General features: G+C 39.5%; 1 protein-coding gene across 1 annotated transcript in view; it reads left to right on the forward strand.

Moving 5' to 3' along the window:
* SLC12A2 (solute carrier family 12 member 2) overlaps positions 1-27,749 on the forward strand; it is a 101,421-nt gene that overhangs the window by 16,454 nt on the left and 57,218 nt on the right. Inside the window, exons 2-6 of the mRNA XM_077817407.1 lie at positions 17,145-17,264; positions 18,739-18,814; positions 19,411-19,506; positions 23,224-23,363; positions 25,080-25,190. Coding sequence (XP_077673533.1) covers positions 17,145-17,264; positions 18,739-18,814; positions 19,411-19,506; positions 23,224-23,363; positions 25,080-25,190 — 543 coding nt within the window. The remainder of the gene's footprint in view (positions 1-17,144; positions 17,265-18,738; positions 18,815-19,410; positions 19,507-23,223; positions 23,364-25,079; positions 25,191-27,749) is intronic.

The following is a 27,749-nucleotide window of genomic DNA, read 5'->3' on the forward strand; positions in this document are numbered from 1 at the left end:
CTACTGGACAGTCTTTAGATCATACTAGCAGGAGTTCGGGCTTCTCCCCAGAGGTTCAGGATCAGTTGTCTCAAGCAGAATTAGGTTAGACTGACATTTTGGTCCAAACGAAGAAAATGGGAACAATTGCTAAATCTATAGGATTAGCACTCTTAGCACCAGGATTGACAAGTACAGAAGGAAATTGCCATACTTTGCCAGGAATGCTACCGGCAGCATTACTAGCCTGCTAGGAAACTTGGGGGAATAATTAATATTAAACCCGACTTTTGTTAAAGCAATACTGCTAAGTAGTTTAGAGGTTATAAATCTGCTGGTCAAAAGCTTATAAATCTGCTCCATCCCTGTAAGTCTCTGTCAACATCTCTTAGAGAATTATAACAACTTCTTTGCATTTCTGGTTGCCTGAATGCTCAATTAACTTTTATTTTGGAGACTCTGACCCACTTTTGGGAGGATTTGCTCTTACTGCTACTACAATATTTTTTTAAAAACAATCCCAGACTGCTGTTGTCTGCATGGAAATCTTTTGTTACTCCCAATTTTGAGATTTATACTCAACATCTAAATTAATAAAACTTGTAGAAAATTTTTTTTCCATCTCTGTAGGTATTCAGTAATGTCTGTTCACTTCCACTTAGGTCTGCAGGTTGAAGCTATGTCTAGATATTTAAAAAAGCCTGATCCAAAGAGGCAACAGTGACTTGTACTTTTTGCCAGATTTTCTTCAGTTTTCTTCTGTCTCAGCTGTATAAAAACATCAGTTAATGTTTGTAACACTGTACTTAATTCTATCAGGAAATCAGCTTTTCTTCAAGGGCTTTGGTTCCACTTCCAGAACATGGTGGAGTACAGTCTTTCTGATCAGACAATAGTAGGGTACATGTTGTACTATTTAGTCTCAAAAGGTGAAATATCATATCATAGTGTTGAGAACATCTTCAGACTTGAGTAATTATCCCAGGGAATTAGCTTGCAATATATATATTCCATTAAAATACACACACACACACACACACACACACACACGGAATTCCTTTAAAACAATTATGCCTTGCTATTCCATTACAACAGATAGATATATCCAGCCAAGGCTGGAAAACTTTACTAATGGAGTGCACGTGATTTTCAGGTTCTGGCAGCCTATTTTCATGTGTGCTGGTATTGCAGGCCATATCTGGCTCTTGCTGGTGTCCCTCTGTCTGGAAAAAACAGACGTTGCTCTGCCATAGGAATTTACTAATCCATTTCTCATATTCTTCCTAATCCTATCTCATGGCTGGAACAGAAGTATCCAAAATGAGTTGGTAGAAGTCTCAAGCCAGTCATTTAAATACAGATTTTAAGTGGTAAATCTTTCTTTTAGGTGGTTGTGCAAATTTAGCTTTTTCATGCTATCCACAGAGACCTCTTCACAAGTTCCGAGATAGACATATTACATACTGAAAGCAGTATTCCCCTCTCTCTAAGATTCCCAGGACCACCAGTTAGATGAGGATCATTTAAACATAAAGCTAGTGTAATGTATTCCTCTTCAGTATAGATCAGGCAATTTATAACACTTGAATAAGTTCAAACATTAGTGTGGTGACAGAGCAATGCAAAGTATCTGACATCTGTTTGGTTTTACAATAGATTTCAGTATTCTTTGGCGAACATTTTAATACTTCACCCACAAACTGAGCCTAGCCTTCCATTTTAAAATCCCTCCAGGTATTTCATTTTATTTTACCCTTCAGTCACTTTCCCCTCCCTTCCCCCAAAGTCTTGGTTGGGAGGATGTTAATGTAGTGGTCACGATATCAGCAGGACTTTTTCAAAGATGTCCTCAGCTTCTAGCAGTAAACTTCTTCAAGCTATTAGAAAAATTGCTTTACAAAAAGTAATTTTAGAATGTAAGTATGGAGGGGAAGAGCTGTGGTTGCTTGTATGTCTCAATTATGCCTTTCCATACTTTCAGAGGTTGGGGTTTCAATTTAAGTTTAATCTTAACTCTGAAGTTTTATTTAGGATTGTAGTTGTGTTTTATAACTGACTAAAAAACTTCCAGTTCTGATCAGTGCAATTAACTTAACTATTTTAATGATGGTATCAAATATTATAATCTTAAATTATTATTTTCTTTCTAGTTGCAACAGGATTTCTTACGTGACAACAGTGAGTGTGTTGTTTTTTCTCACCCTCTCCTAAAATATTTTAGAAAGGACTTTCTTCTCCTTTATTCACAGTTAATCTCTTTCTGCTCTGTCTTGGAATTTTTGGCCATATTTACACTACCACTTAGGTGGCAAAATTTATATTGCTCAGGGGAGTGGGACCCCCTCCCGAGCGACATAAATTTAGCCAGCATAGGTGGTGGTGTGTTTCTTCTGCCGACATAGCTACTGCTGCTTTTAGGGGGTGGTTTAATTATGTTGACTGGAGAGTACTGGAGAGAGGTGCCACAAGTACTCCTGTTAAGGAACTGGAGTAAGATTGTATAAACAAATGGGAGGTTTAGGATAAATAGCTAATCTTGTAATTTAAGAAGAGATCATCCCTGAATAATTAATTGTGATTATATAATTGTACTTTAGATGTGTCAAAGTCCCTTCACTTAAAGATACCTGGTCAACTTGAAAATTCTATTTGAAAATTTTTACCTAATATTTATAAAACTGAAAGGATAGTGGGGTTTTGTTTTTGTCCCATTACCCCCACCCCCCATCTCACCCAGCTGGCTTGCTTTGCACTTTTGATGATGATGTCCATTGAATATCCTCTTTCCTGCATAAATATGATGATCCTCCTACACTGTTGTGAGGGAACTCCTGTAATTGCTGTTTCCCCAGGTACTACATGGGGATGTTTACCAGTGATGTAGTAGGACATAGCTGCTGCTGCTGGAGTTGAGATCACTCTTTGGGAGAGGCCCAAAGGAAGGTGAGGAACAACAGGTGCTATGTGGGGTTGGCTTCAGGCAACTCCATCACTCTCCAAACCTGAAGCACAGAGAAGAGGAGCAATGGGTACCTGGAGAGACCAGACTAAGGGGATTCTTCACTGCCTGGGATGTGTCTTTGGGTCCTGAGTAGAGTCCAGAAGTTGGGAGACCTCACCTAATACTGTTGAAGTTGTAGGCAAGGTTGTACGTTGGTGGGTGGAGAGTGGGCTTAAGCATGTTTGCCGTTGTCCTCAAGCCTGCCCTCTTCCTCTCTGAAAAGACCTTCCATAAAACATCCAGGAAGCAGAATAAAACCTTTACTTTAAGAAAAAGAAACATCATTTTGTAAAGACATACTGTGATCAAACTTCCTTTTGCTAGTACTCAGAGTTAAAATTTGTCATGGATTAAAATCTAGTTAAGGAATAAATTATTTAATTTTTAGCACAATAAAAGCTTAATAGTGCTTCTATATTAGAAACAGCTTTTAATATTGATATTTTGTAAAGGGACACAAGCCACAGGTGGCAAAACTTGCAGATGAAGTTGGGTTCTTCAAGACTCTAAGGCCATGAAGAACTCCAGACACACAACAAATCTGGGTGAATGGGCAGCACAATAGCAGACTGAATTCAATGTTGCAAATGCAAAATAATACACAATGCTGAGTTTTAAATTAACTGTACCTACTCAAGGAAAAGACCCTGAATTGTCTCAGTAGGCAGCTCCATAAAAACCTCTGCTCGTTGTGCTGTAGTGGTCAAAAAGAATCCAAATAATGTTAGGATGTATAACTAGGCGGCCACATTTATTGTAGCTTCTGTAGGCTGAGATCATTATGTTTCTCCATCTCTTTCTCTCCTCTCCACAAGCTCTCTCTGTGCCCTCCATTTCCCCCTTCCATACCTGGGCACCACACTGTACATCGTGCCCAGGGCTGTATGCACTCCTATTCTTTCCTTTTCCTCATGCCTGCCTCCCTTCCTCCATACCTGGGTCCTTCCTTCTTCCCCCATCACTGGGACTGTGTGCCCTTACTCTGCCCTTCATCCATACCAAGTACTCCAGTCTGTCCTGCCCCGCCCCCAATACCATGAGTTTTGTGGTTCCCCTTCCATCCATTTCAGAATCCCCTGTTATCCTCTCTTGGCAGGGACTCTGTGTGAACTCATTTATCCCCTTCACCCCATGTGAGGAGCTCTGTGTCCACCTTTCCCCCCTTCCATAATACCGGGTCCCCCAATCATTTCCCCCATATGGGTGGGTTCTGTGTACTCCCATATCTACCTTCACATTGCAGGGGCTGTGTCAAGGTTGCTTCCCTCTGAACTCTAGGGTACAGATGGGGGAACCTGCATGAAAGACCCCCCTAAGCTTATTCTTACCAGCTTAGGTTAAATGCTGCCACCATCGAAGTGTTACACAAAGAACAGGGGAAGTGCCCACTTCGAAATGTCTTCCCCCCCTTCCCCCCCCCTCGCAAATATCCCCCCAAGCACGACACCCCCTTTCCTGGGAAAGGCTTGATAAAAATCCTCACCAGTTTGCATAGGTGAACACAGACCCAAACCCTTGGATCTTAAGAACAATGAAAAAGCAATCAGGTTCTTAAAAGAAGAATTTTAATTGAAGAAAAAGTAGAAGAATTACCTCTGTAAAATAAGGATGGTAAATACCTTACAGGGTAATCAGATTAAAAACTGATAGAGAATCCCTCTAGGCAAAACCTTAAGTTACAAAAAGACACAAAAACAGGAATATATATTCCATTCAGCACAACTTATTTTATTAGCCATTTAAACAAAACAGAATCTAACGCATCTCTAACTAGATTGCTTATTAGCCTTTACAGGAGTTCTGACCTGCATTCCTGCTCTGGTCCCGGCAAAAACATCACACAGACAGAGAGAACGCTTTGTTTCCCCCCCTCTCCAGCTTTGAAAGTATCTTGTCTCCTTATTGGTCATTTTGGTCAGGTGCCAGTGAGGTTATCCTAGCTTCTTAACCCTTTACAGGTGAAAGGGTTTTTTCCTCTGGCCAGGAGGGATTTAAAGGTGTTTATCCTTCCCTTTATATTTATGACAGGCTGTGTGCACCTCCCCTGCATATTTTCTTTCCTGCCACCATTCTTTTTTCTATCAGGGAGAGAAGTCATTTAATGTGTCAACATGTTAAATTATTGGGAGGGTAAGCAGAGATGAACAAAAAGAACAGGAGTACCTTAGAGACTAACAAATTTATTAGCGCATGTAGCCCACTTCATTGGATGCACAGGATGGAACATATAATAAGAAGATATATACATACAGAGAAGGTGGAAGTTGCCATACAAACTGTAAGAGGCTAATTAGTTAAGATGAGCTATTATCAACAGGAGAAAAAAAACCTTTTGTAGTGATAATCAAGATGGCCCATTTAGACAGTTGACAAGAAGGTGTGAGGATACTTAACTTAGGGAAATAGATTCAATATGTGTAATGACCCAGTCTCTCTATTCAAACCCAAGTTAATGGTATCTAGTTTACATATTAATTCAAGCTCAGCAGTTTCTCACTGGAGTCTGTTTTTGAAGCTTTTCTGTTGCAAAATTGCCACCCTTAAATCTTTTACTGAGTGGCCAGAGAGGTTGAAGTGTTCTCCTACCGGTTTTGGAATGTTATGATTCCTGATGTTAGATTTGTGTCCATTTATTCTTTTGCTTGCAGACTGTCTGGTTTGGCCGATGTACATGGCAGAGGGGCATTGCTGGCACATGATGGCATACATCACATTGGTAGATGTGCAGGTGAATGAGCCCCTGATGGCATGGTTAATGTGATTAGGTCCTATGATGGTCCAGAAATGAATCGAGGTCTTGTGCTGGGAAGTGTTGCTGGGTATCATCAACCAATTTTTTGATCTATAGACAACTGAAGAGATGCTTGAAGCTGTGGTTATGCTCAAGATTTTGCAGGGGCTTTTTGTCCCTCATATTCCCCCCCCCCTTTCTGTTTTTCCATTTTTTTTCAGTCCCAAATCAGTAGGGTTCTGTCCAATGATACTCAGACTGAGGCTTGCGAGCCACAAGTGGCTCTTTAATATGTCTCCTGCAGCTCTTTGCAGCACGTGTTAAAACACTATGTGATTTTTTTAATTATTAACCAATCAGGATGCTTTTACTATGTTGTTAACCAATTGTAGTTGATAAAATAATACTTGGTCAGTCGTTTTGCTGTTAGGAAGATATAACTAATCCCCTGCCATACTGTTTTTAAATATGAATACATAGTGAATGAAACAATGAATTCATGCTACTTTTGGGTAATGTTGATTTCTAATTTGGTTCCTGAACCACTTAGGTCTGAGTATCACTGGCCTAGAACATTCCTTGAAATCTTAGCTTTTGAACGTTGCATCCAGTCAATCCATCTAGTCGCAGGCAGCCAGACAGATACCATCAAGTTGAATATAAGCCCTTCTTGAGCTTGGCCAGTTATACATTGCATAATTAACCTATATACCTCAGTGCAGCAAACAGTAAGACCTGAGTAGGTATGAAAAATTTAGAATGGAGCCCCTGTTCTCAGTTGATCCTTTGGCACTACAATAATTGTAACTTTTTAAAATAATAATTTGGAAGGGTTGGAAAGAGACTTCCTTTATGGGCATGTTATTTGTAACTTTCCAAGACATGGGGGTTTTTTATACCATCTTCTGAAGCATCTGGCAATACCATTGATGGACGAAACTGCTCTGGTATGGCAATCCAAGCCGCTATGTGGAATAAGATATTTTTCTATTTAACTGATCAATTTTTTTAATATGTAGTTTTCTTTTTAAATACTCTCTAATCCAAGATTCTCTAATCCAAGATTTTCTTCAGCAGCTAATGGAATTATCAGCACCAAGAGCATGTCAGATTACTTGCAGGATTTTGTATTCACCTTAGTGTAGTGCATCTGGGGCTCAATGGATGAGAGAGAGTGTACAGAGGAGATATGTTGAAATAGAAACATTTACCTGTAGGTGTTTCACTGATTTGAGATTAAAGTCTTTTTTTTCATCCTGATCACATGCCATCTGAAGCATGTTGTGCATATGCTAAGAAGATTGCACCTGTGAAGCTGGTAAATAATGAGTAACTGATTTACTTCTTAAGATCCTGTTTGAATGTGTATGGTTTATAAAATAGTACTAGTTACAGTACATAATGATGGAATGTTACCTTTAATAATTACTCCCGCCCTCCCCCATCCCCCCGGGACAAGGACTTGGCGGTGACGCTGCACCCAACCCTCTCCCAGAAAACACGCCGGGGCCCTGCCCCTCTGTGCCAGGCACACCGGGTATGGGCAGGCAGGCTCAGCCTGGCATGATCCAGGTGTGGAGGATCTTAGTGTGTGGGGATCCAGGCGTGGATTGAGAGGGTTCTGAGTGGGGCAATCTGTGTGCGGGCAGTTCAGTGGGGGCTCCAGGTGCATGTCTATGCACAGGGGCTCATTTGGGTTCCAGGTGCAGGGGGAAGGGGACTCTTCAGGGGGTCCAGGTGCTGAAGGAAAGGGGCTTAGTGGGGTGGAGGTCTGGTGCAGCTGATTGGGGCTCAGTGGGGTGGGGGTCTGGGTATGGAGGGCTCATTGGTTCAAGTTCAATTGGGGGGGCTCAGCAGGGGGTGCTTTGGGTGCAGTGGTGCAAGTCCAGAAGCTGGAGGCTGAGATCAGTGGGGGGGGTGGATACAGGAGGTTGGGGAACGGAGGACTCGATGGAGGGTTCTGGGTGCAAGGGGGTGGGGTCTAGGTGCATGGGGTTGAGCAAATGTGGGTCACTGTACAGCTGTTCCCCCTATGGCTGAGGAGTAATGGGGGCAGGAAGTGGGGGGTGGGGGAGGGAAGGCAGAGCTTCCTGCAGCCAGTGGAGGTTTATGGGTGTGGGTATGATCCTGACTCAGCCCCGGCTGCTCCATGCAGGGGATGAGGAAGCCCCTTCCATCCCTGGCCCAGTAGGGATGCTTGTCTACACGGTGAATTAATGCATTATCAGCTGGTGCACTGTAGATTCAGACCCTGGCTTGCTGCACACTAACTCCCCCTGTAAACAAACACTTAATCTGTAACATGAAAAATAGTAAGCCTGTGCTTGGCTTCTAAAACAGTGGAATTCTTTTGCACCCACAGACTTTCAGAATGTCTCACTGTTCTCATTTGTGCATTATTAAAAAGGCACCCACTAGCACTGATAACCAACAATAACCTTTAAACAATTCATGTACTTGTAAATACTTCCCTACAGAACATTACATAGTAGAGAAGGACAAGACCTACAGGACAAAACTTCCATCTGTTATTCATAATATACATAATTTAGTGCTGACTTGATAGTTCATAACTCACTGAAAAGCTAGCTATGATCCTTTTTAAAAAAAAAAAAGAGGACCATGAAATTGGTTTAAAAGCTAGTAAATAGAGTCCTGCAAATATGCAGATATCCATGGACCGTTTTTGGGAATAGTGGATCGGATGCGGATACAACCGCGCAAAGCTCTACTCGCCAGCGACGCCTATCCTGTGGCATCTGGCTTGGGCAGCCTGGGGGCTGCAGCATGCTCAGGGCCAGTGGCTGGGCTGGGTGGCAGGGCTGGAGTCGGGGCTGTCCAGCACCCACTTGCCGCGCCACTTCCTGTCTAGCAGGTCAGGTTCCTCAGACAGCACCAGCATCCCCACCATGGCCCGGCCCAGCAGCACTGGCCGCGCTCCTGGGCAACAGGGCCTGCCCCTAGCTGCGGGGATTTAAGCGGGTGGGGCTCTGGCACCCCACCTCTTTGCCCTGCTGTGTTGCAACATGTACTACTACCATTGCTCGTGAGCCCTTGGGAGCAGCATGCGATGTGATGCCCCTTCTCCCCAGCCCTCCACCCTGCGCCGCCCCTTCTCCTAGGGACCCCGCCCACCCAACGCTATCCTTTTGTGAGACAGGGGTGTGCATGCAGATACAGGTAAAAGACAGCTAGTGGATTGCAGGTTGATTCTGGCAGCTGCAGATCAGATGCAGATCCACATTTTTGTATTCACACAGGGCTCTACTAGTAAAGTTCTTAAATGTTCAGCTGTTTGTAGAATCTACCAAAAAAAGATGAGAAAGCCGTGGTATTGCTGTAACTTACTTAGTTTATTGCACATAATAGTGATGAAGGGTATTTATTGGTCTTAAAAGGATTCTGAGAATATAAATGTGTTCAATAGATTAAACTTAAATTGTAATTCCTATATGGTTAAATATAAAACAAAGTAGTGTGGATTTGATAAAATCACACTAAAAGTAGTCCACTGTAAATTCAGGGGAGTGCTTGGTGATTTGAGTACTGTGGGACAGCTGAAAATCCTGAAAATTCTTTTTTCTCCCCTCTTAGAATTCCCCCGATCTTATCAATAACACTCTGTTCTTTTGTTTCTTATTAGAAACAGGACTTTTTTTTGTGTGTGTGTGAAAGCAAAAGAGGTCATCAAATGTTGATGGTCCTCTATTGGCCAAAGCATAAAAACTGCTTGGATAATATAAACACCTGGGTCCTTTTTGTTTTGATTTTTAAAATTCAATAAGTTGCAAGCAGTTTTGTGCTTTTCTATAACAAAAGACTGCATAAAAGTATTTATACATAGTAATTTTGGCAATTATGGATTTCAGAGCAATGATGAAGAGTTCATTTTTGTCTTACTCAATTATTAAAACATTTTGTTCAGGAATCATCTTAACATGCATAGATGGCTTTCTAAGCTTCATATCTGAGAGTATTAAAATAGAAATGTGATCACTGCCATTGCTCAAACTACTCACTGCCATGGTCACTCACTTTAGTCAGAGGGGCCCAAAAGAGGTCTGGGGAGAAAACAGATTTCTGACATTGGAAATCTGGTGAGAACTTAGATTAGGGTGGTGGCAATTTTCCTGGCCTCTTGTATTAGAGGGCCCCATCCTCCCCATCACAAAGCAGCATAGTTACTGAAATAAACACAGGGGTGAATTACATCAGATAATGAGTTCCTTATTGTTGTCAGTGCAAAATTTTTTGCTTTGGGGGAGCTTGCTCACTAGTACAGTATCCAGTCTTTCCTCTTTGTAGGGCACTGAGACATCCAGAGCCAATTTTGTGGAGTTCACTTTAAATCTAAGCTTACTGTCTTTCTGCTTTTCATTATTAAAAAAAAAAAAAAAAAAACGGGGGAGCGGCCTAAATATTTTCAGCGAGGGCCTCTTTATGCCACTCGGTAGTGTAAAGTGTTCTTAAAGTTGGCTTAAAGATCAGCACAGTCTCCACTGGGTGACTCATGACACCTAGAAAGAACTAAAATGGAAAGTGATCCATTAGGGTTATGGTGTTAATCACTTTAGATGGGCTTGAGTTATGGTATTTGTGATCCTTCTGTTAGTGGACCCTTTCCTTCCAAATCTCCTCAGTTAAAATCTTCTGCTTATAAATATCTAGGACTCCTACTTAAGATCTTGGCTCTTAAATAGGCTCATGTTAGATAGGTATTACTATCAATGGATGATATAGTCATACTAAAATAGAACCTACTAATATATTTTGGAAATTTAGCATCTCTTGGCTTATCAGTAAATGTTTGCATTTGAGAGCTGGTTTCTGTGCAAATCCTGGAACTTCAGAAGATGGAGACAGTCCTCTTTTCCAACAAAACACTCTCGGAGGAGGGGGAGGTAGGCAGCGTCAGCCATAGCCACAACTGGGGTTTCTTCCCGTAATTTCAGGGTGCTCAAGAATACTTGATCTAGACCACCCTTTACAGTTTGGAGCCTAAGGGCTTGTCTACACAGGGAAATTAGTATGGAGTAAGCTAGGGTGTGAATTTATAGCACACTAGCCACTCTGCCCTGCCTACCTGTGTAGGCCCTCTTACTGTGCTCTAAAAGCACTCTTTGAGGGAATTATTCTGTCTTTACTTCCAAAGAGGCAAATTCTCTTTCTAGTTATCTGCTATGCAGGCACCCTGGTAATTTGTCTTCCCTTGATATTATAGGATTATAGCTGGAGAGCACAACCTTAGGGGTTGTGGTCCAAGGTATCCCCCTGTAGGTCTGAGTAATGCTGCCTGGTGATATATGGGGATACTAGTAGTCCTAGTATAGATATTAGACTTGATGTTTGTTTCAGAAAAATTGTGATTTCTTAGAGGAAGGGCTCTAACATCTGGAGGGAAAAGATGATTTCTGCTATGTAATTACCTTTCTGTGAAGAACATCCGGCTGAAAGTGCCCCCTTCCCTTTGGGTAGTATCATAGAATCATAGAAATGTAGAACTGGTTGGGACTTCGATAGGTCATCTAGTCCAATCCTCTTCACTCAAGTAATAACTAGACTATTCCTGACAGGTGTTTGTCTTACCTGTTCTTACAAGCCTCCAATGACTGAGATTCCAGAACCTCCCTAGGCAATTTCTTCCAGTGCTTAACTACCCTAACAGTCAGGAAGACTTTCCTAATGTCAAACCTGAACCGCCCTTGCTGCAATTTAAGCCCATTACTTCTTATCCTATCCTCAGAGGTTAAGGAGAACAATTTTTCACTCTCCACCTTGTAACAAACTTAAAAAAGGTTATGCCCTCTACTCCTGGGGGAATTCTGTGCCAAAAATGCAAAATTCTGCATATTTTACTTGTCAGAATAATGCAATATAGTCACACCAGTTTCACTTATTTTGGTAATTTATTTAAACTACTGTACAGAAAAAAAATCACAAATAACTGTGTAGCATTTCCTAAACACATGGAAGTTAAATTACAAATACTTGGTAACCAATACCGTGCATTCTAGTTATAATTCTGGATTTTCATTTAAATTACATTACTTCTATTTTGGTGTTCTGTAAAGTAGAATGTTGCTTTAAATTGCTCAGACTTTTACACATACAGTTTTGCTAATCATTGTCCTGCATATATATCTATATATCTATTTTTTTAATTAAATGGATAAGTAAAATAGATCCTGAGCTGTGTGCTCTCTGGCACAGAGGAGAAAAGTGAGAAAGAAAGCACATACCCTTGTGTCTTCACCAGCAACCTTAAAGTGCTGCCACAGCGCTTTAATGTGGCTGTGTAGTCGTGGCACCAGCGCTGGGAGAACTCCGTGAGGGGAGTAGCTACCAGCGCTGGGAGCGTGGCTCCCAGTGTTGGTGCACTGTCTACGCTGCCACTTTACTAGCACTGAAACTTGCAGCGCTCAAGGTTTTTTGTTTTTGTTTTTTCCACATCCCTGAGCGAGAAAGTCGCAGCGCTGCAAAGTGGCAGTGTAGACAAGGCCTAACTGAGGATTCCATTACTGTCACTTACAGTAAGCCTCCTTTATATCACGCTTGCAAGGTAAGGGATCCTTAATTGATTAAGAATGAGAACAATTAACTAAAAATGGGAACATTAGCAGCCTGCCTGCTTAGTTGTTACATTTCTGCTCTGCCTCAGGGACAGCCTGCTTCACGCAGCCCTACTCCTCCAAGCCCGGGATGCAGCAACAGTGAGCGAGAAGGACAGAGTGAGTCTTTCTCACTGGTTCCCATGCAGGCACCCGCCCAGTCGTACCCCCTTAATGTGTCTCCATGGACGCACGCACATGCAGTTCCCCCCCATGGTGATCTGCTGCTGGCTACTCCCAGCAGACTTGCCTGGGCTGCTGGGGAAGGGGTGTGCGTTCGCCCACAGATTTCTTTGCTCCCCCATTTTTCTGCGCAGGGGTGCAGAATTCCCCCCAGGTGTAGTCTCCCCTCAGTCTTCTCTTCTCCAGACTAAACAATCCCAATTTTTTCAGTCTTTCCTCATAGATCATGTTTTCTAGACCTTTAATCATTTTTGTTGCTCTCCTGTGGACTTTCTTCAGTTTGTCCACATCTTTTCTGAAATGTGGTACCCAGAATGGGACACACTAATCCAGTTAAGGGCTTATCAGTGTGGAGTAGAGGTGGAAGAATTACTTCTGGTGTCTCTTACAACACTTCTGCTAATACATCTCAGAATGATGGTGTGTTTTTGTTTGTTTTTTTTGTTTTGTTTTTTGCAACAGTGTTACATATTTAGCTTGTGATCCAGTATGACCCCCGTATTCCTTTCTGCAGTACTCCTTCCTAGGCAGTCATTTCCCATTTTGTATGTGTGCAATGGATTGTTCCTTTACATTAGTCCTTTTACTTCAGACCATTTCTCCAGTTTGTCCAATTCATTTTGAATTTTAATCCTATCCACCAAAGCACTTGTAACCCCTCCCAATTTGGTATTGTTAAGTGTACTCTCTATGCTATTATCTAAATAATTTATGAAGATGATATTGAACAGAACTGGACCCAGGACCGCTCTTCTGTGGGTCCCCACTTAATATCCCCTTCTAGCTTGACTGTGAGCCACTGATAACTACTCTCTGGGAATGGTTTTTCAACTAATTACGCATTCACCTTAGTATCTCCACCTAGGCTGGCTGTATTTCCATAGTTTGTTTATGATGAGGTCTTGCGGGACAGTTTCAAAAGCCTTACTAAAATCAAGATATACCACATCTACTGCTTCCCCCTTATCCACAAGGCTTGTTACCCTGTCAAAGAAAGCTATTTGGTTGGTTTGACATGATTTGTCCTTGACAAATCCATGTTGACTGTTACTTATCACCTTATTATCTTCTAGGTGTTTGCTTGATTATTTTCTCCATTACCTTGGGATGTACAAATGTGGTTTATCTAGTTCGTGTATTTGAGTTTTTTCGTTGCTGTTTGAAGCTAAGGGCATGGCTACACTGGAAACTTCAAAGTGCTGCCACGGGAGCGCTTCTGCAGCAGCGCTTTGAAGTGAGAGTGTGAGCGCTGGGAGAGAGGTCTCAGACTTGCTGTGGTCAGGGGGGTGATTTTTCACAGCCCTGAGCCAGCAAGTTAGAGCGCTATAAAATGTAAGTGTAGACAAGCCCCTTGTCGTTTTCAACTGGTGTGGAGTAGTGGCATGCAGATGAGCCTCTCCTCCTAGCAGTCAAGAGCCTGACATCAGCCAAGGGGCAATCTATAGTCCAGCAGCACCCCAGATTTTTCACTAGTTGTTTTTGCTGAAACACTATTTACAAGGTAGGACTATAAAGTACCTTTCTGCTATGTGGACAAGTTAGTTCATTGTGAGACCCCTAACTTCCTGACTTGTGTTTTAAGTTCATAATGTTAAAGCCTTTGAAACTGAATGTGTCTTGCATATAATAGAGCCTACTCCTCCTGTTAAAGCAAAGGGAGTCTTGCTCTTCACTTCATTGAGAGCAAGCCTGAGCCTATACTTTGTAAAGTGCTTTTTGGAGGTAATTTGGGATGCAAGCTTCTTTCTTAACACGGTATGAGGTGACACTGATGTTGCATAATATTAAGAACAGTATTAAGGATCATTTCTGTAGTGGTCATCCTTAAACATTATAGTTGTCTTAGGTTTCAGAGTAGCAGCCGTGTTAGTCTGTATCTGCAAAAAGAACAGGAGTACTTGTGGCACCTTAGAGACTAACAAATTTATTAGAGCATAAGCTTTCGTGAGCTACAGCTCACTTCATCGGATGCATAGACTGGAACATATAGTAAGAAGATAAATAGGGTGTGTGTGTGTGTGTACACAATCTAAGTTGGAAGTTGCCATACAAACTGTAAGAGGCTAATTAGTTAAGATGAGCTATTATCGGCAGGAGAAAAAACCTTCTGTAGTGATAATCAAGGTGGCCCATTTAGACAGTTGACAAGAAGGTGTGAGGATACTTGACGTAGGGAAATAGATACAATATGTGTTATGACCCAGCCACTCCCAGTCTCTCTATTCAAACCCAAGTTAATGGTATCTAGTTTACATATTAATTCAAGCTCAGCAGTTTCTCACTGGAGTCTGTTTTTGAAGCTTTTCTGTTGCAAAATTGCCACCCTTAAATCTTTTACTGAGTGGCCAGAGAGGTTGAAGTGTTCTCCTACCGGTTTTGGAATGTTATGATTCTGATGTTAGATTTGTATCCATTTATTCTTTTGCATAGAGACTGTCTGGTTTGGCCAATGTACATGGCAGAGGGGCATTGCTGGCACATGATGGCATACATCACATTGGTAGATGTGCAGGTGAATGAGCCCCTGATGGCGTGGTTGATGTGATTAGGTCCTATAATGGTGTCACTTGAATAAATATGTGGACAGAGTTGGCTTTGTTGCAAGGATAGGTTCCTGGGTTAGTGTTTTTGTTGTGTGGTTGCTGGAGAGTATTTGCTTCAGGTTGGGGGGGCTGTCTGTAAGCGAGGACTGGTCTGTCTCCTAAGATCTGTGAGAGTGAGGGATCATTTTTCAGGATACGTTGTAAATCTCTGATGATGCGCTGGAAAGGTTTTAGTTGGGGGCTGAAGGTGACAGCTCGTGGCGTTCTGTTATTTTCTTTGTTGGGCCTGTCCTGTAGTAGGTGACTTCTGGGTACTCTTCTGGCTCTGTCAATCTGTTTTTTTCACTTCAGCAGGTGGGTATTGTAGTTTTAAGAACACTTGACAGAGATCTTATAGGTGTTTGTCTCTGCTGAGGGATTGGAGCAAATGCGGTTTATCTTAGAGCTTGGCTGTAGACAATGGATCGTGTGGTGTGCACTGGATGGAAGCTAGAGGCATGTAGGTAAGTATAACAGTCAGTAGGTTTCCGGTATAGGGTGGTGTTTATGTGACCATTGCTTATTAGCACAGTAGTGTCCAGGAAATGGATCGCTTGTGTGGATTGGTCTAGGCTGAGGTTGATGGTGGGATGGAAATTGTTGAAATTGTGGTGGAATTCCTCAAGGGCTGCTTTTCCATGGGTCCAGATGATGATGTCATCAATGTAGCACAAGTAGAGTAGGGATGTTAGGGGATGAGAGTTAAGGAAGCGTTGTTCTAAGTCAGCCATAAAAATGTTAGCATGCTGTGGGGCCGTGTGGGTACCCATAGCAGTGCTGCTGACTTGAAGGTATGTATTGTCCCCAAATGTGAAATAGTTGTGGGTGAGGACAAAGTCACAAAGGTCAGCCACCAGATTTGCCGTGACATTATCAGGGATACTGTTCCTGATAGCTTGTAATTCATCTTTGTGTAGAATGTTGGTGTAGAGGGCTTCTACATCCATAGTGGCCAAGATGGTGTCTTAGGTTACTAATGTACCTCATATTTATTGTAATCCTTGGGTATTACTTTTAATATTTCTTATGCTTACTAAAAGAAACATTTACCTAGTTATCTAAAGCAAAACCACTTGGTCACTCAACATTCTTTTTGAGTGCTAGGAAATAGTAAAGGACGTCTGCACTGTGGGACTCAGTGTTGGATCTTCAGGGCATTCTGCAAGACCCATCTCTCTTCTCATTTTAGTTTAAAAAGGGGATTGGGTGTGACTTAGAGGGGAGTTGATTATTGTGTGGAAACTTTCTTGGTAAGTGATACAATCTTTTTACAGTGTAGGTAATTGTCCAGTGCACAGACTACCAAAGAAGTGATCAATTCATCTTCTTCGTTTTCTTAATTCTAAATCAAGTTTAGCTGTCTTTTCTGAAAGAGATCCTCTGAGTTCATTTACAAGTTATTGGGCGCAGTCGTGTTCACTTATGTAGTAGGGAAGAATAATTGCCTCTGCTGCTGGAATATTTCATTGGGTGAAATATTATAGCCTGTGTTTAGGAAAGAGGTCAAACTAAATGATGATGAAGGTGCCATTTGGTCCTTTTACGAGAGTGTTTCTTAATCTTTTAAATCAGATTGAAGGCATATGAAGACAGTTTATAAATCTAGGAAAAATATTTGAATAACATGCTTGCACTAATCTACACAGTAATAGATTGCATGGTTGCAATAAAAAAATTGATACTAATTTGATTATAACTACAGTTAATATTTGTAGGTACTGCTCAACTACTATGGTAAGCTTTCAGTGGCATGACTTACTCACTGCCTCAAGTAAAAACATACTTTATTTTAAACATCTTTTGTAGGGATTTCAAATATCCAAACTGTAAAAATTACTGAAGTATGAAAATGTGTACAATAGTCACACAAATTGTGACTAGAACACTACATAGATGTGGTCTTAGAAATTAATAATTTGTTGTCTGTGATCACTTTTACTAATAATGACGTCTGAGTCAAATTTGATTGAGTGTCCAGTTCTGAAATCACCTTTTGGACACTTGCTAAAGGATATAGAGGTACTTTTTAAAATTTATTTATTTTCCCGCCCTCTCTGCAGGAACCTTTTGAGGATGGATATGCAAATGGAGAAGAAGGGACTCCACCTGGGGAAGCTGATGCTACTTATACTGCAGACATTAAGGGAATAGTCAAGTTTGGCTGGATAAAAGGTGTATTGGTAAGTAAATACATAGTATGTCAAGCCTTTTAATACATAACTGACCTTGCCAGTTACTTTACATATTTTGAGTGAGTGTATTTTTCAGCAAGAATGAAAGGTCAGTTGCAGATCTGTTTTGCTAAAAATAATTGAATCAAAGGTTAAAAAACAAGTAAAAAATTTAGAGGGGAGGTATTGAAAAGTAATCTTTGCTATCTTTTTAGTGCTTCAGTGTGTAACGCATTTGTTTAAATCTTGTCCTGAAATGGGTGTTAAACTCCCCCTCCCAGAAATATATATTGGGGAAATGCACACTTTTTTCCCCCAGAAACTTTTAATTAAAAGGTTGTTGGAAGACCCACCTCTACATTCCACGGTGGGTTGAGGATTTGCTTTGTAATCTTGGACAAAGTCCTCAGAACTGTGCTTTTTAGTGATTCTTGTCTACTTGGGATATGCTACTCAGACAAATAGTTAGAGCCCAGCTATGCATCTGTGTTTCCACTCCAGTTATGTCTCACTGGAAGGCCTTTGAATTGGCTTTCTGAATCTTGGGAAATCCCTAGACATGCTGCTTGTTCTTGGAGCTCCTGGGATTTGAAGAGAGGCACACGTCTCCCAGTCTATACTCACTTGTTAATTAAATTGTTCTCTTTTGGCAATGTTGTGAAATGTTTATCTGTTTTAAGACTCCGTGCTAATTTTATTACTGAAATTCTGCAAAATGGAAATTCTTTATTTATACTATTCTGTTGAGGAATTAAAAAAAAACAAAATCAAAACACACACAGGTAATAAAAGCCTTTTAAAAAAAAATTTGAGTGCAGAACAGTAGAATTCTGAAACAAAATGTTCAGAATGACAGAGTTGCAGAAGAAGCAATATGGCCTGTTCCAGAGGCTTTTCCAGCTCTTGCCATAACTAAACTGTGCCTGTCCTTGTTTGAAAACAAAGGAGGAACAAAGGGCACTACATAAGACAACAAAAGCAGCAGAGGACTAGAACCGGTGCTCCAATAGACCATTAGAAAGTTGGGATTGTCAGTTTTGCAATGGTGTATACTCTAGTGAGGAAGAGAAACTCATTGTTCTCTGTGACCAATTTGGCATTTTTTCTGGAATTGGTCTAGGTCAAAAATATTAGGTTTCAGTTCTTGAATCAGTGTAATTTTCCATCCCTGATCTAGATAGAGTGGGTAAGAAACCTGTGATCAGAAAACAATTCCTTGTTCCCAAGATATAAAAGATGAAAAACTCCATCCAACCAAACCAGTAACTCTTGTATATACCTAAAAATGTCACTCAGTCATAAAACATTTTAGGAGGGAAAAAAGGGTTTTGCTACAGCAACTAATCCATTCAAAATTTTAAGTATGAATTTATTTGTAGGCTTAATACATTTTGTTTGCAATACCTAGCTAAAATAACTCTATGTATATGTTAAAACCATGCGATTATGAGAAGATATTATGTCTTGTGTTTTGTTCTCCTAGGTACGATGTATGTTGAATATTTGGGGGGTGATGCTCTTCATCAGACTGTCATGGATTGTAGGACAGGCTGGGATAGGTATGTGTACAATTTTAAAAAATGTGACATCTTATTTAGTTTTAGCGAATGCAGTTGTATGTATGGAGACAGGGTAACTTCTACAATCATGGATCATTGATAACGCATTTAGAGCAATTGGGGAAGGGGGACTGAATAATACAGATATGTCGCCTGTTACTCAGCATGATCATAAAATTCTTAAGCTAAATGAAAAACTTGCTAGAATGTCTAATCTGACTCCTCTTTCATAGTTTTTCAGAGTGAGTTACATATTTTTTAGTTTAGGTCTGAAAAGTAGAGATTGATAGATATGGAGTGTATGTGGTAACACCTATACTTTAATTTAGCCTTGATGGCTTAGTCCGGAACTGGACTACAGTAAGCCTCACCTCTGTAGCAGGTTCTAGGGAGCAAAGCTGCCCTGCTCTCTGGGTGGTGGAGTAGAGAAGATTTCTTCCATACTTGTACAAGAGCTGTGCCTAGCTTAATGTTATCCAAACCTGTTCGGAAAGTACATTCTCACAAGTTTGACACAATGAAGTACAAGGCACGTGTATTTTTCTGAAGCTAGCTTTAATTTTTAATATATTGTAACTATTTTTTTCTTTTCAAAGCTCTTTCTGTCTTGGTTATTGCAATGGCAACTGTTGTGACAACTATCACAGGAATGTCTACTTCAGCAATAGCTACCAATGGATTTGTAAGAGGAGGTAAAACTACTTTTGTAAACAGTTCTTTGTACTTTAACTGTGGCTAAAATTGTGCCTCTTTATAAGATAAGATTCTGATTAAACCTCGGTTTCGTATTCCTTCTCTTTAAGAATGATAAATAAGAGTTGATGGCATGAAGAGAAAATAGCTAAAAGGATTCCCTTTCTGTGAAATGTCTGCTGTTCTGCAACAGGTCTCTCACCTCCCCTCACCCCCTATTTTAAAAAAAAAATGAATTAATTGAATAACTTGCATAGTAGTTCTAATTGGTAGCTCACCTTCCCAATTTCACAGAAGTGCTGCCTTGTTTTCCTGCAGATTTTTTTTTTGGTAGGGAGAGAGAGCAAGTCAATTCCTTGTTGGTTGTTGTTGCTATTCAAGTATTTTATAGTTCCAAAACCTAATTAGTGTTCAGTCGTAAGAAATTAAAGATTTTTTTTTTAAATGCAAAAGGCACCTTGGAAATAAAGTTGTTTAGGAATAAATCCATATGCTCATATATTTGCTCAGTAATGATGTCTTTTTAAAAAAAGTATTTTTCCTTCAAAAATGTATGCTATTAAATATCCCCCACTTCTGTTACATGGCTTGGTTAAATAAAAGAGCAATTTTAACTCTTTCTTATAGATGAATCCATTGGATGAGATTTATGTATTTCCTGGTAAAAACATATTTATGGTTTCAGAAAACATCTGTTTTTGTCCTGTAGTAGGATGTATTTCAGTTTATTCTCTTCAGAACTATACCAGTTCCTGGAAACACATAATTTTATGGTGGAAGACTCTTCCAAAAGAAGTTCAATTGCTCTGAAAAGTTACCATTTAGATAATCTTAATGCTTTTCTCTCCAGAGGGTATTGGTTTGAGACTGGCATTTTTGTTAGCATGCATGCTTGTCCTGTAGCCAGCAACTATGTACCTACAAAATAATTTCAGTAAGAGCTTAAGGTGCAGGGAAAGACTTCACTGGTGATTACTCTGCTCCAAAAGTATTTCATCACAGTAGTCAGTCAGCCATTTTATTATAAAAACCAGTAACAAAGTAAAGCAGTAGCAGTTACAAAAAAAACTCTTCACGATTAGACATACAGACAAAAATGCCACCATTGCAGAGCAAATAAGACATAGCAGGAACACCAACAACTAAACGTTAGCCTTGTCACAAGCATAAAATTGTCATTTGTCATTTAGCTGTTAATTAGAATTGACACATTAATACACAGAAGAGAACAGTGTTAAAAGAGTAAAGCTATATTCTTGCTTCTCTTCTGGTAATAGTGCCATACCCTGTGTCTTGTAATAAGAAACTGTTTTTAATCTGAGCGCTAAAGTACTTTACAGATAATAAAAGAACCAGAGTGTAGTTTACAACCCATTTACATATATTAATCTTTCCAAACCTCGAATGTAGACTCTAGGATTTATTTTTAAATCTATTCCTTCTCTTCCCCATCTGATCCTTTTAGGCACACGTAGTTAATATTTCCTAGTCTGAAGTTGACACGTTACTGGATTCAGAATATGAGATCTTCAACTTAAAACATCCATTATCTGCAACTCTGTGAAATTAATGGAGTTTTGCTCTGTATTTCCCCATACCTCCAATTATGTGTTGAAATGGAAGTTTGAGGATTTTTTCCTTGCAAAAGTTGTATTCTTTAAGTGGGATACAGGTTGGGTTTTTTTGTTTTTCATTTTTTTGTTTTGTTTTGTGTCCAAGTAAATGAAACCCTATATAAAAGGTTAGATTGTTGTTGAAAGACATAAAAGAAAAATTTTCAATCAGAGGTCAGTATTAAAATATAGAAATATGACATGCAAAGGCTACCTTTTGCTGATAAGGCCAGTATAGGGAGATATCATTAAGGGAATGTGTGTTGTTTACGTGCAGATTTATTCTTAAACCATTGAGCAAATTTTTTTTTTTTTTTAAAACATACATTTCTGTAGTGTCAAATTTCTTTAAATTGCTATTTTTTTTCCCAGATGTTACTCTTCCATCTAGCCTCCAATGCCCCATTTTCTGTTTAAAAAGTTTTTGTGCATGGAAATTAAGACACTGAGAATATATTTCAAACTGGATAATATAAAAAAACAGTTTTCAAATTGAATAGTCTTGTGGCTGTCATGACATTCCCAGTGCATTACAATAGCTCCCTTGATCTCATTTGAAAGCTAAAGAAACTCCAAATTGTATAGACTCGAGATTTGTCATAAGACAAAGGATTTTATCAGATATAACTGTTTTCAGTGTTCATTCTTCTGGAATTCATATGTTAATATACTGTTGTACTTGGATTTCTTGTATTTGTGAGAATTTCTTTTTTCTAGACAGGTAACAATTATAACCCAAGAAATAAGTCATTCTGCACAGTTGGTTTGACTACTTTCTATCAAGTTGTGTGCTATACCAGTCAATATTTATTTCCAGCATTTCCTATAGATTCTACCTGTTTAATACTAGAGAACTAAAGGGCTGTCTGACTTTAAACAGATCTTTTAGAAATTCTTTCTTATTGCAAATTAGGGGATTTTCACTTAATGCCACATTTTGAAAATCTAGAAAGATATGCCCAGACTTGTCAGGTCCATAGCTGGCCTCCTCAAAATTATAGCACTTAGGTTTTGAGTACAAAATGAAATTTCTGAGAATGTACAAGTAAAGTTAACTTAGTTGGAGTTAAAATTGATGGATGGGGAAGGCCAAAAGAAATGTTGAACCATGTTTTAGTCCCAAATGATCTTTATAATGAAGATTCTTCAAATTTTCATGTAGTACAAACTTGCTGAAATCTCATGCAATAGTTACATTTTGAAGAACTTTTTTAGGATTAATGATCTGAAGTTGTGCTTCCTAATTGAAATTTTTTTTAGATATAATATAATATTGCAGAGAATTCCATGAAGATCTGTCCTCTTTTTAAAATGATTATCACCTCCAGTTTTTGATAGGAATGAAGCTTCATGTGGCTGTTAGTAGCCAAAACTACTCCTTTCAGAATGGCCATCTCTTGTTGTTCCCAGTGGGTGTAAAGCCAAGCTGCTTTCAGGGTAGCTCTGAACAGCCTAGGGAGCAAGTACTTTGTAGCATGTAATAATTGAAACAAAATAGTATTTCTTGACTATATATGCATGTTTATGCTAATCTAGAGCAATGTATCTGATGGATTATTTAAAAAAAATCAAACACCATACCAAATATGTATTTATAAACAGATTTACAAACAAGTCATAATTTTTTCAGTGCATGTTAGAGGCACAAGTCCTCACTGAGGAAAAGTCTACTTCCATGTTATCTATAGGTAAAAGTGTGTCTAAGTAACAAAGCATTCAATCTTCCTCCATCCTTAAAAATAGTTTTGCCTGTTCAGACAAGCAAGTATCTGTAAAATTCCAAATCAGTTGTGTGCTTGAACAATAAGACTGACAAAGCATTTCTGGTGAATGCATGTCTCAGGTGATGCTGTAAAGCACCAGGTTTAAGTAATTTTAGTAACTTGGGGAAGTATAATCTCTAGATATAAGTTGTCACTATCTGTTACATACTGAGTTTTTGAACAGAAATAAGGAAAGTAGTTGAGATTTGTTATTTGTATTATCATAAGTGCCTAAGATTTAAGAATTTCCTTGCTGCTAGTGACTTTCTTGCCCACATGAATAATTACAGCTCTGTTGCTGTCCAGAGTTCTAAAGCATTTTCATATCATTTTTCTTTAGGAGGAGCATATTATTTAATTTCCAGAAGCCTGGGACCTGAATTCGGTGGCGCAATAGGCCTAATCTTCGCATTTGCTAATGCTGTTGCAGTAGCTATGTATGTGGTTGGTTTTGCAGAGACAGTTGTAGAACTGCTGCAGGTAAATAGATTGCATTTGCTAATCTGTATGACTACCCTGACTTTATGCTAATTTTTATTAATTTCGGTTAACAGCAGCATGTATTGATACGGTTTTAGGATGTGCTACAATATTACTTCTCATATTAATACACTGTTGAATGATGACATTCAGTTTGATATTAATACATTTTTTTGCATTTTGCCTTTTTAGAGTGGGACTAAGCTAAAATTATAATAAAAATCAAATTGACAGTTTAGAAAAAAGGCTGATGAAATATGAGTTACTAATAAGCATTTTGTTGTTGTCAAGCAGTCCTTTTAAAGCTTAAAATGTATGGTTGTCTAGTAGAATGTTCCCAAGCTTCTTTTAAAGGATCTAGAAAGATTTAAAAATGGGCAGAAAATAATAGAATGAACTTAACTAAAAATCACAAGTACAATCTCATTTCCCTGGGACAGAAGTTGATTGAGAAAAATCATAAAATTCATGCTTAATGAGAAGAGAAAACCTGGAATGTGGTAACGTAGGTAGAGACTTGGGAGTAATACTGAACATGTCTGTGCAGCAATATGGCAGCAAGAGAAGGCCAGTGCATTTTCTGGGTTGTATACACAGAGGTATCAGTACACATAGTGACAGGGAGCTTATATAATCAGTTTCTCTCTCTTTCCTGTGATATAACCACACCTGGCATATAATAGATTATTCAGTTTGGGGCAATACATTACCATAAAGCTATTGGCAAATTGTATATAATTCAGATGAGTGACAGCAATGATTAAGGGTTTAAAGAGCTAAATGTATATAATTTGGCAAATAACTGCTAAAGATGCTGGGGTACATAAATCTACAAATATTTGAAAGGTGTAAACATTAAGGAAGAAAAGTAGTTATTCACAGTAGTATGAGAGGAGTGGGCTGGGGGTGTAAATGTTCCGTTTCTTAATGCCATCTGAATACCAGCAAGGATTTTCCAATTCTAAATTGTATTAGTTTGTAGAATAGTCTATGAAAGGAAGTGGTGGAGGTTTCTTTGCTGGGGACATTTAAAACTAGTTTAAAAAAAAAAAAAAAAACCACACACACACCCCTAGATACTTCAGAACCTTTGTAAATGTAATACAAAGGATGATCTTGCATTGGTAGGAAGATGAGTTAAGGTTTTCCTTCACAACAGCAGCAGCCAGAGATGTCACACAGGCTCTCATACATTCAGAAGTCGGGTGTAATATAGAGTTAAGTGATGGTAATTGAGTTCTTAGACATATTAGTAGAAAAAAGCTACTACTAAAGAAGTGCCAGAAGAAAAGCTCTAGAAACAGTGAACCCCCTATCTACAAAGCAGTTATATCATGAAGAGCAGTAGTGGCACGGCATTGTGGAAGGGTTTGCGCTGTCAGCAACGAGTAACTTGTGAATGTTAGTTCTGTGACTGGCTTCTTTATGGAGCCTGTCAATAAGGTTGCTGGCTGATATCCCTTCTGTTGGTTGAAAGCAGTCACTGCCTGTTCACTCATTTTCATGTGAATGGGGCCATTAGCTATTTCATTTAAGCCTCTGAACAATCCTCAGCTGGTCCTATTTTTTGCTTACCGACATCAGCAGGTTTGAACCAATGGTATAAAGGTAAACTATTTTTATTCACTTTCTAAACCACTACTCCCTCTACATTGTGTAGTAGGAAAAATACATTCTGCACTGTATGTAATTGTCTTTAAAATTGTTCTCTTCTAGGAAAATGGTGCACTTATGTTGGATGAGATGAATGACATCAGAATTATAGGAGCCATCACAGTACTTATATTGTTAGGTATCTCTGTAGCAGGAATGGAATGGGAAGCAAAAGTAAGTAACTATGACCTAAAATTTAAAATGGTGACACTACTTGTATGAAGACCCTAGAGGAGCTCAATAGTCGTATTATGTATGTTCTGTTCCAGATTCTGTTACTTTTTAATATACATTTGTACTTTAGTACACACCTCTCTCTGTCGGAAATAAAAAGAAGAGGCCATGGATGTAGTTTAAATAGATCATAAATGTATTCAGTTATTACGTCTGAGAGTACCTGGCAACAAATTGTAGAATGTAGGAAAGAGGGGTTTGGCTCCTTGCTGTTTCTTCAGTTCCTTTAAAGGGGGTCAGGAAAAGGAGGGGGGCCAGCTCTCAGCTGATGAGATGTAGGAGCCCCCAGCCCCTCTTACTCAGTTCCCTTATGGGAAGCTTTACTTCAAATCCTTTTCCAATCCATTTTATCCAATAACTGTATCCCTTCCATCTATACTGAGTACCTGCACTGGACATCTGCCACAAGTTTTACATATTAATTGCAACATTACAACCTAACTTCCCTATTCCAGTGCTCTGAGTCCTAGACCAGCTGTGGGGAAGGAAAAAATACCCAACCCATCCCATGTCAGTGAGGAAAATTTCCTCCCTAGTTCCCAAAGGAAAGGGGCAACTAGCATAATACCCACAGTGGGTCAAAAGGGAACAGAGTTCTTTTGGCTAGTACAAAGAGTGAGTGCTGCAAACCCAATCCTGGTACAGAGGGTATCTACCAGTCTGCATGGGTTATAAATATCTCCCCACTTTTCCAGACAGCAAAAAGGGCAGTTCAGTGACCTAGTCCTAACCTGGCCCCAACTGTTTCCTGCCCTTTCTGTACGTACTTGTAATCTTTCCCCTATTTACCCACCTGCTGTAAGGGAGCTCTTAAAGGGGAAACACCCCTTCAAGCTAGCCAGAGAGAGACCCACACACATAAAGGTTTACAGTCAGCATATAATATGGATAGTGTCCACAACTCGGTAGATAATACAGTTAGGTAACCACATAAATTGTCCTCTTTCTCTCTCATTGGAGAGCTATTAATCTGGATGTTATTCATGGGTTTAGACCTGCTCAGTCTACTACAATGAAATTTAGGTTCCCATCTCCTCCTTCTGCCTGACTTTTTTTTATATTTCTACTGCACCATACTCTGATCTTAGCTTACATTCCCTCAACCTGAAAGAGCAACTTCAGACCCACTGATCTCTACAAACATTTGCAATGGAGTGAGAATTTTCTTTGAATGCTGGAAATTTCAAATGAACTAGATTTTTGGTAATTGGAAGACCAAGTTTCCTTTTAAAGATAGATTGAGGATTCTGTATGCTGAATCTACTTTTCATACATGTGATGGGGCAGTCGCTGTGGCCTGCCCTAGCCCAGCTTGCCACTTTTACCACATCTTCTACTAGATATGTCTGAGCAATTTAGCACACCTTCTACTTTGCTCGTTCCCAGTGTCCCTTCTGTATGCCTCCCCACAGTGTCAGTGCAGCCTAGCCATCTGCCATTTTAATATCTTCCCTGAATCACTCAAGAAATGAATTGATCTACATTCTTAACCACAAAAAATCTCAAAAATCATATCTTCCCTCTTATGGTAGGTGATCAGGTCATCATTGTTTCCTGTGAATTCTTAGTTACAGAAAATGGCAATATTGTGTTGATGTACATATTATTTGGCATATTCTCATTCCTGACCCTGTTATCCAAGCTGATGTGATCTTTATAGTCCAGATGAAGAAAGAGGGTATCCTTAGTACATTTAAGTGCATTTTTTAGCAGTAGCTTATCCAGGGAAAGGGAATGTCTCTCCAGGTAATCCAGTAGCAGTGCCAACAGCAGTTCACAAAGAACTTAAACACAAAACAGAACCTCAAATTCTTAGTATGTTCTCTGGATGTTGCCAATTTTTGAGCTAATTTTTTAAGCACTTCATTTCAATTTCTATTGAAAATAGTTTTATTAATGTATATAAATGAAGTTTATAATCATTTTCCAGTACTCTGCTCAGGTAGTCTTCAATGTCTATTGTTTTATAGGTTTCAGAGTGGTAGCCATGTTAGTCTGTACTTATTCATGTCAGTGTTGTGCACAAGCAAGTCCAGTGGACAATGCTGAACTCCTGAATCTTTGCCATTAACTTGTTTCAATCTCTGTTAGTGCCTTCAAAGTAATCGGCAAAACTTTTGAAGCCATCATACTAAAATATCTAGCAATATTTTTACATTGCACAGCAAAAATAACAACTGGACAACAATGGCTTATGGTATATGCATGCCCACATAGTATGTTTGTGCCATCGAGAAACAAACTTGAACCACCAGACCACTAGAATATTTCTTTTCCTGGAGGAACAGAGCCTGCCTGTCAGAGCAACTTGCACCCTGGGCATGACTTACCTTACGGCCAATTGGCTCAGTTACCAGAAGGAGGCAGCAGACAAGTGGGAGCTAAACTAAATATTTTGATGATAATCTGCTCTCCAAACACTTTTCATCTAAATTTATATGCAACTTAAAACAACAGCAAGGTACTAATATTTTGCTCTCAATAATGGCATTCTGGTGC

The sequence above is a fragment of the Eretmochelys imbricata genome, chromosome 5, assembly GCF_965152235.1.
Source record: "Eretmochelys imbricata isolate rEreImb1 chromosome 5, rEreImb1.hap1, whole genome shotgun sequence".
Lineage (NCBI taxonomy): Eukaryota > Metazoa > Chordata > Testudines > Cheloniidae > Eretmochelys > Eretmochelys imbricata.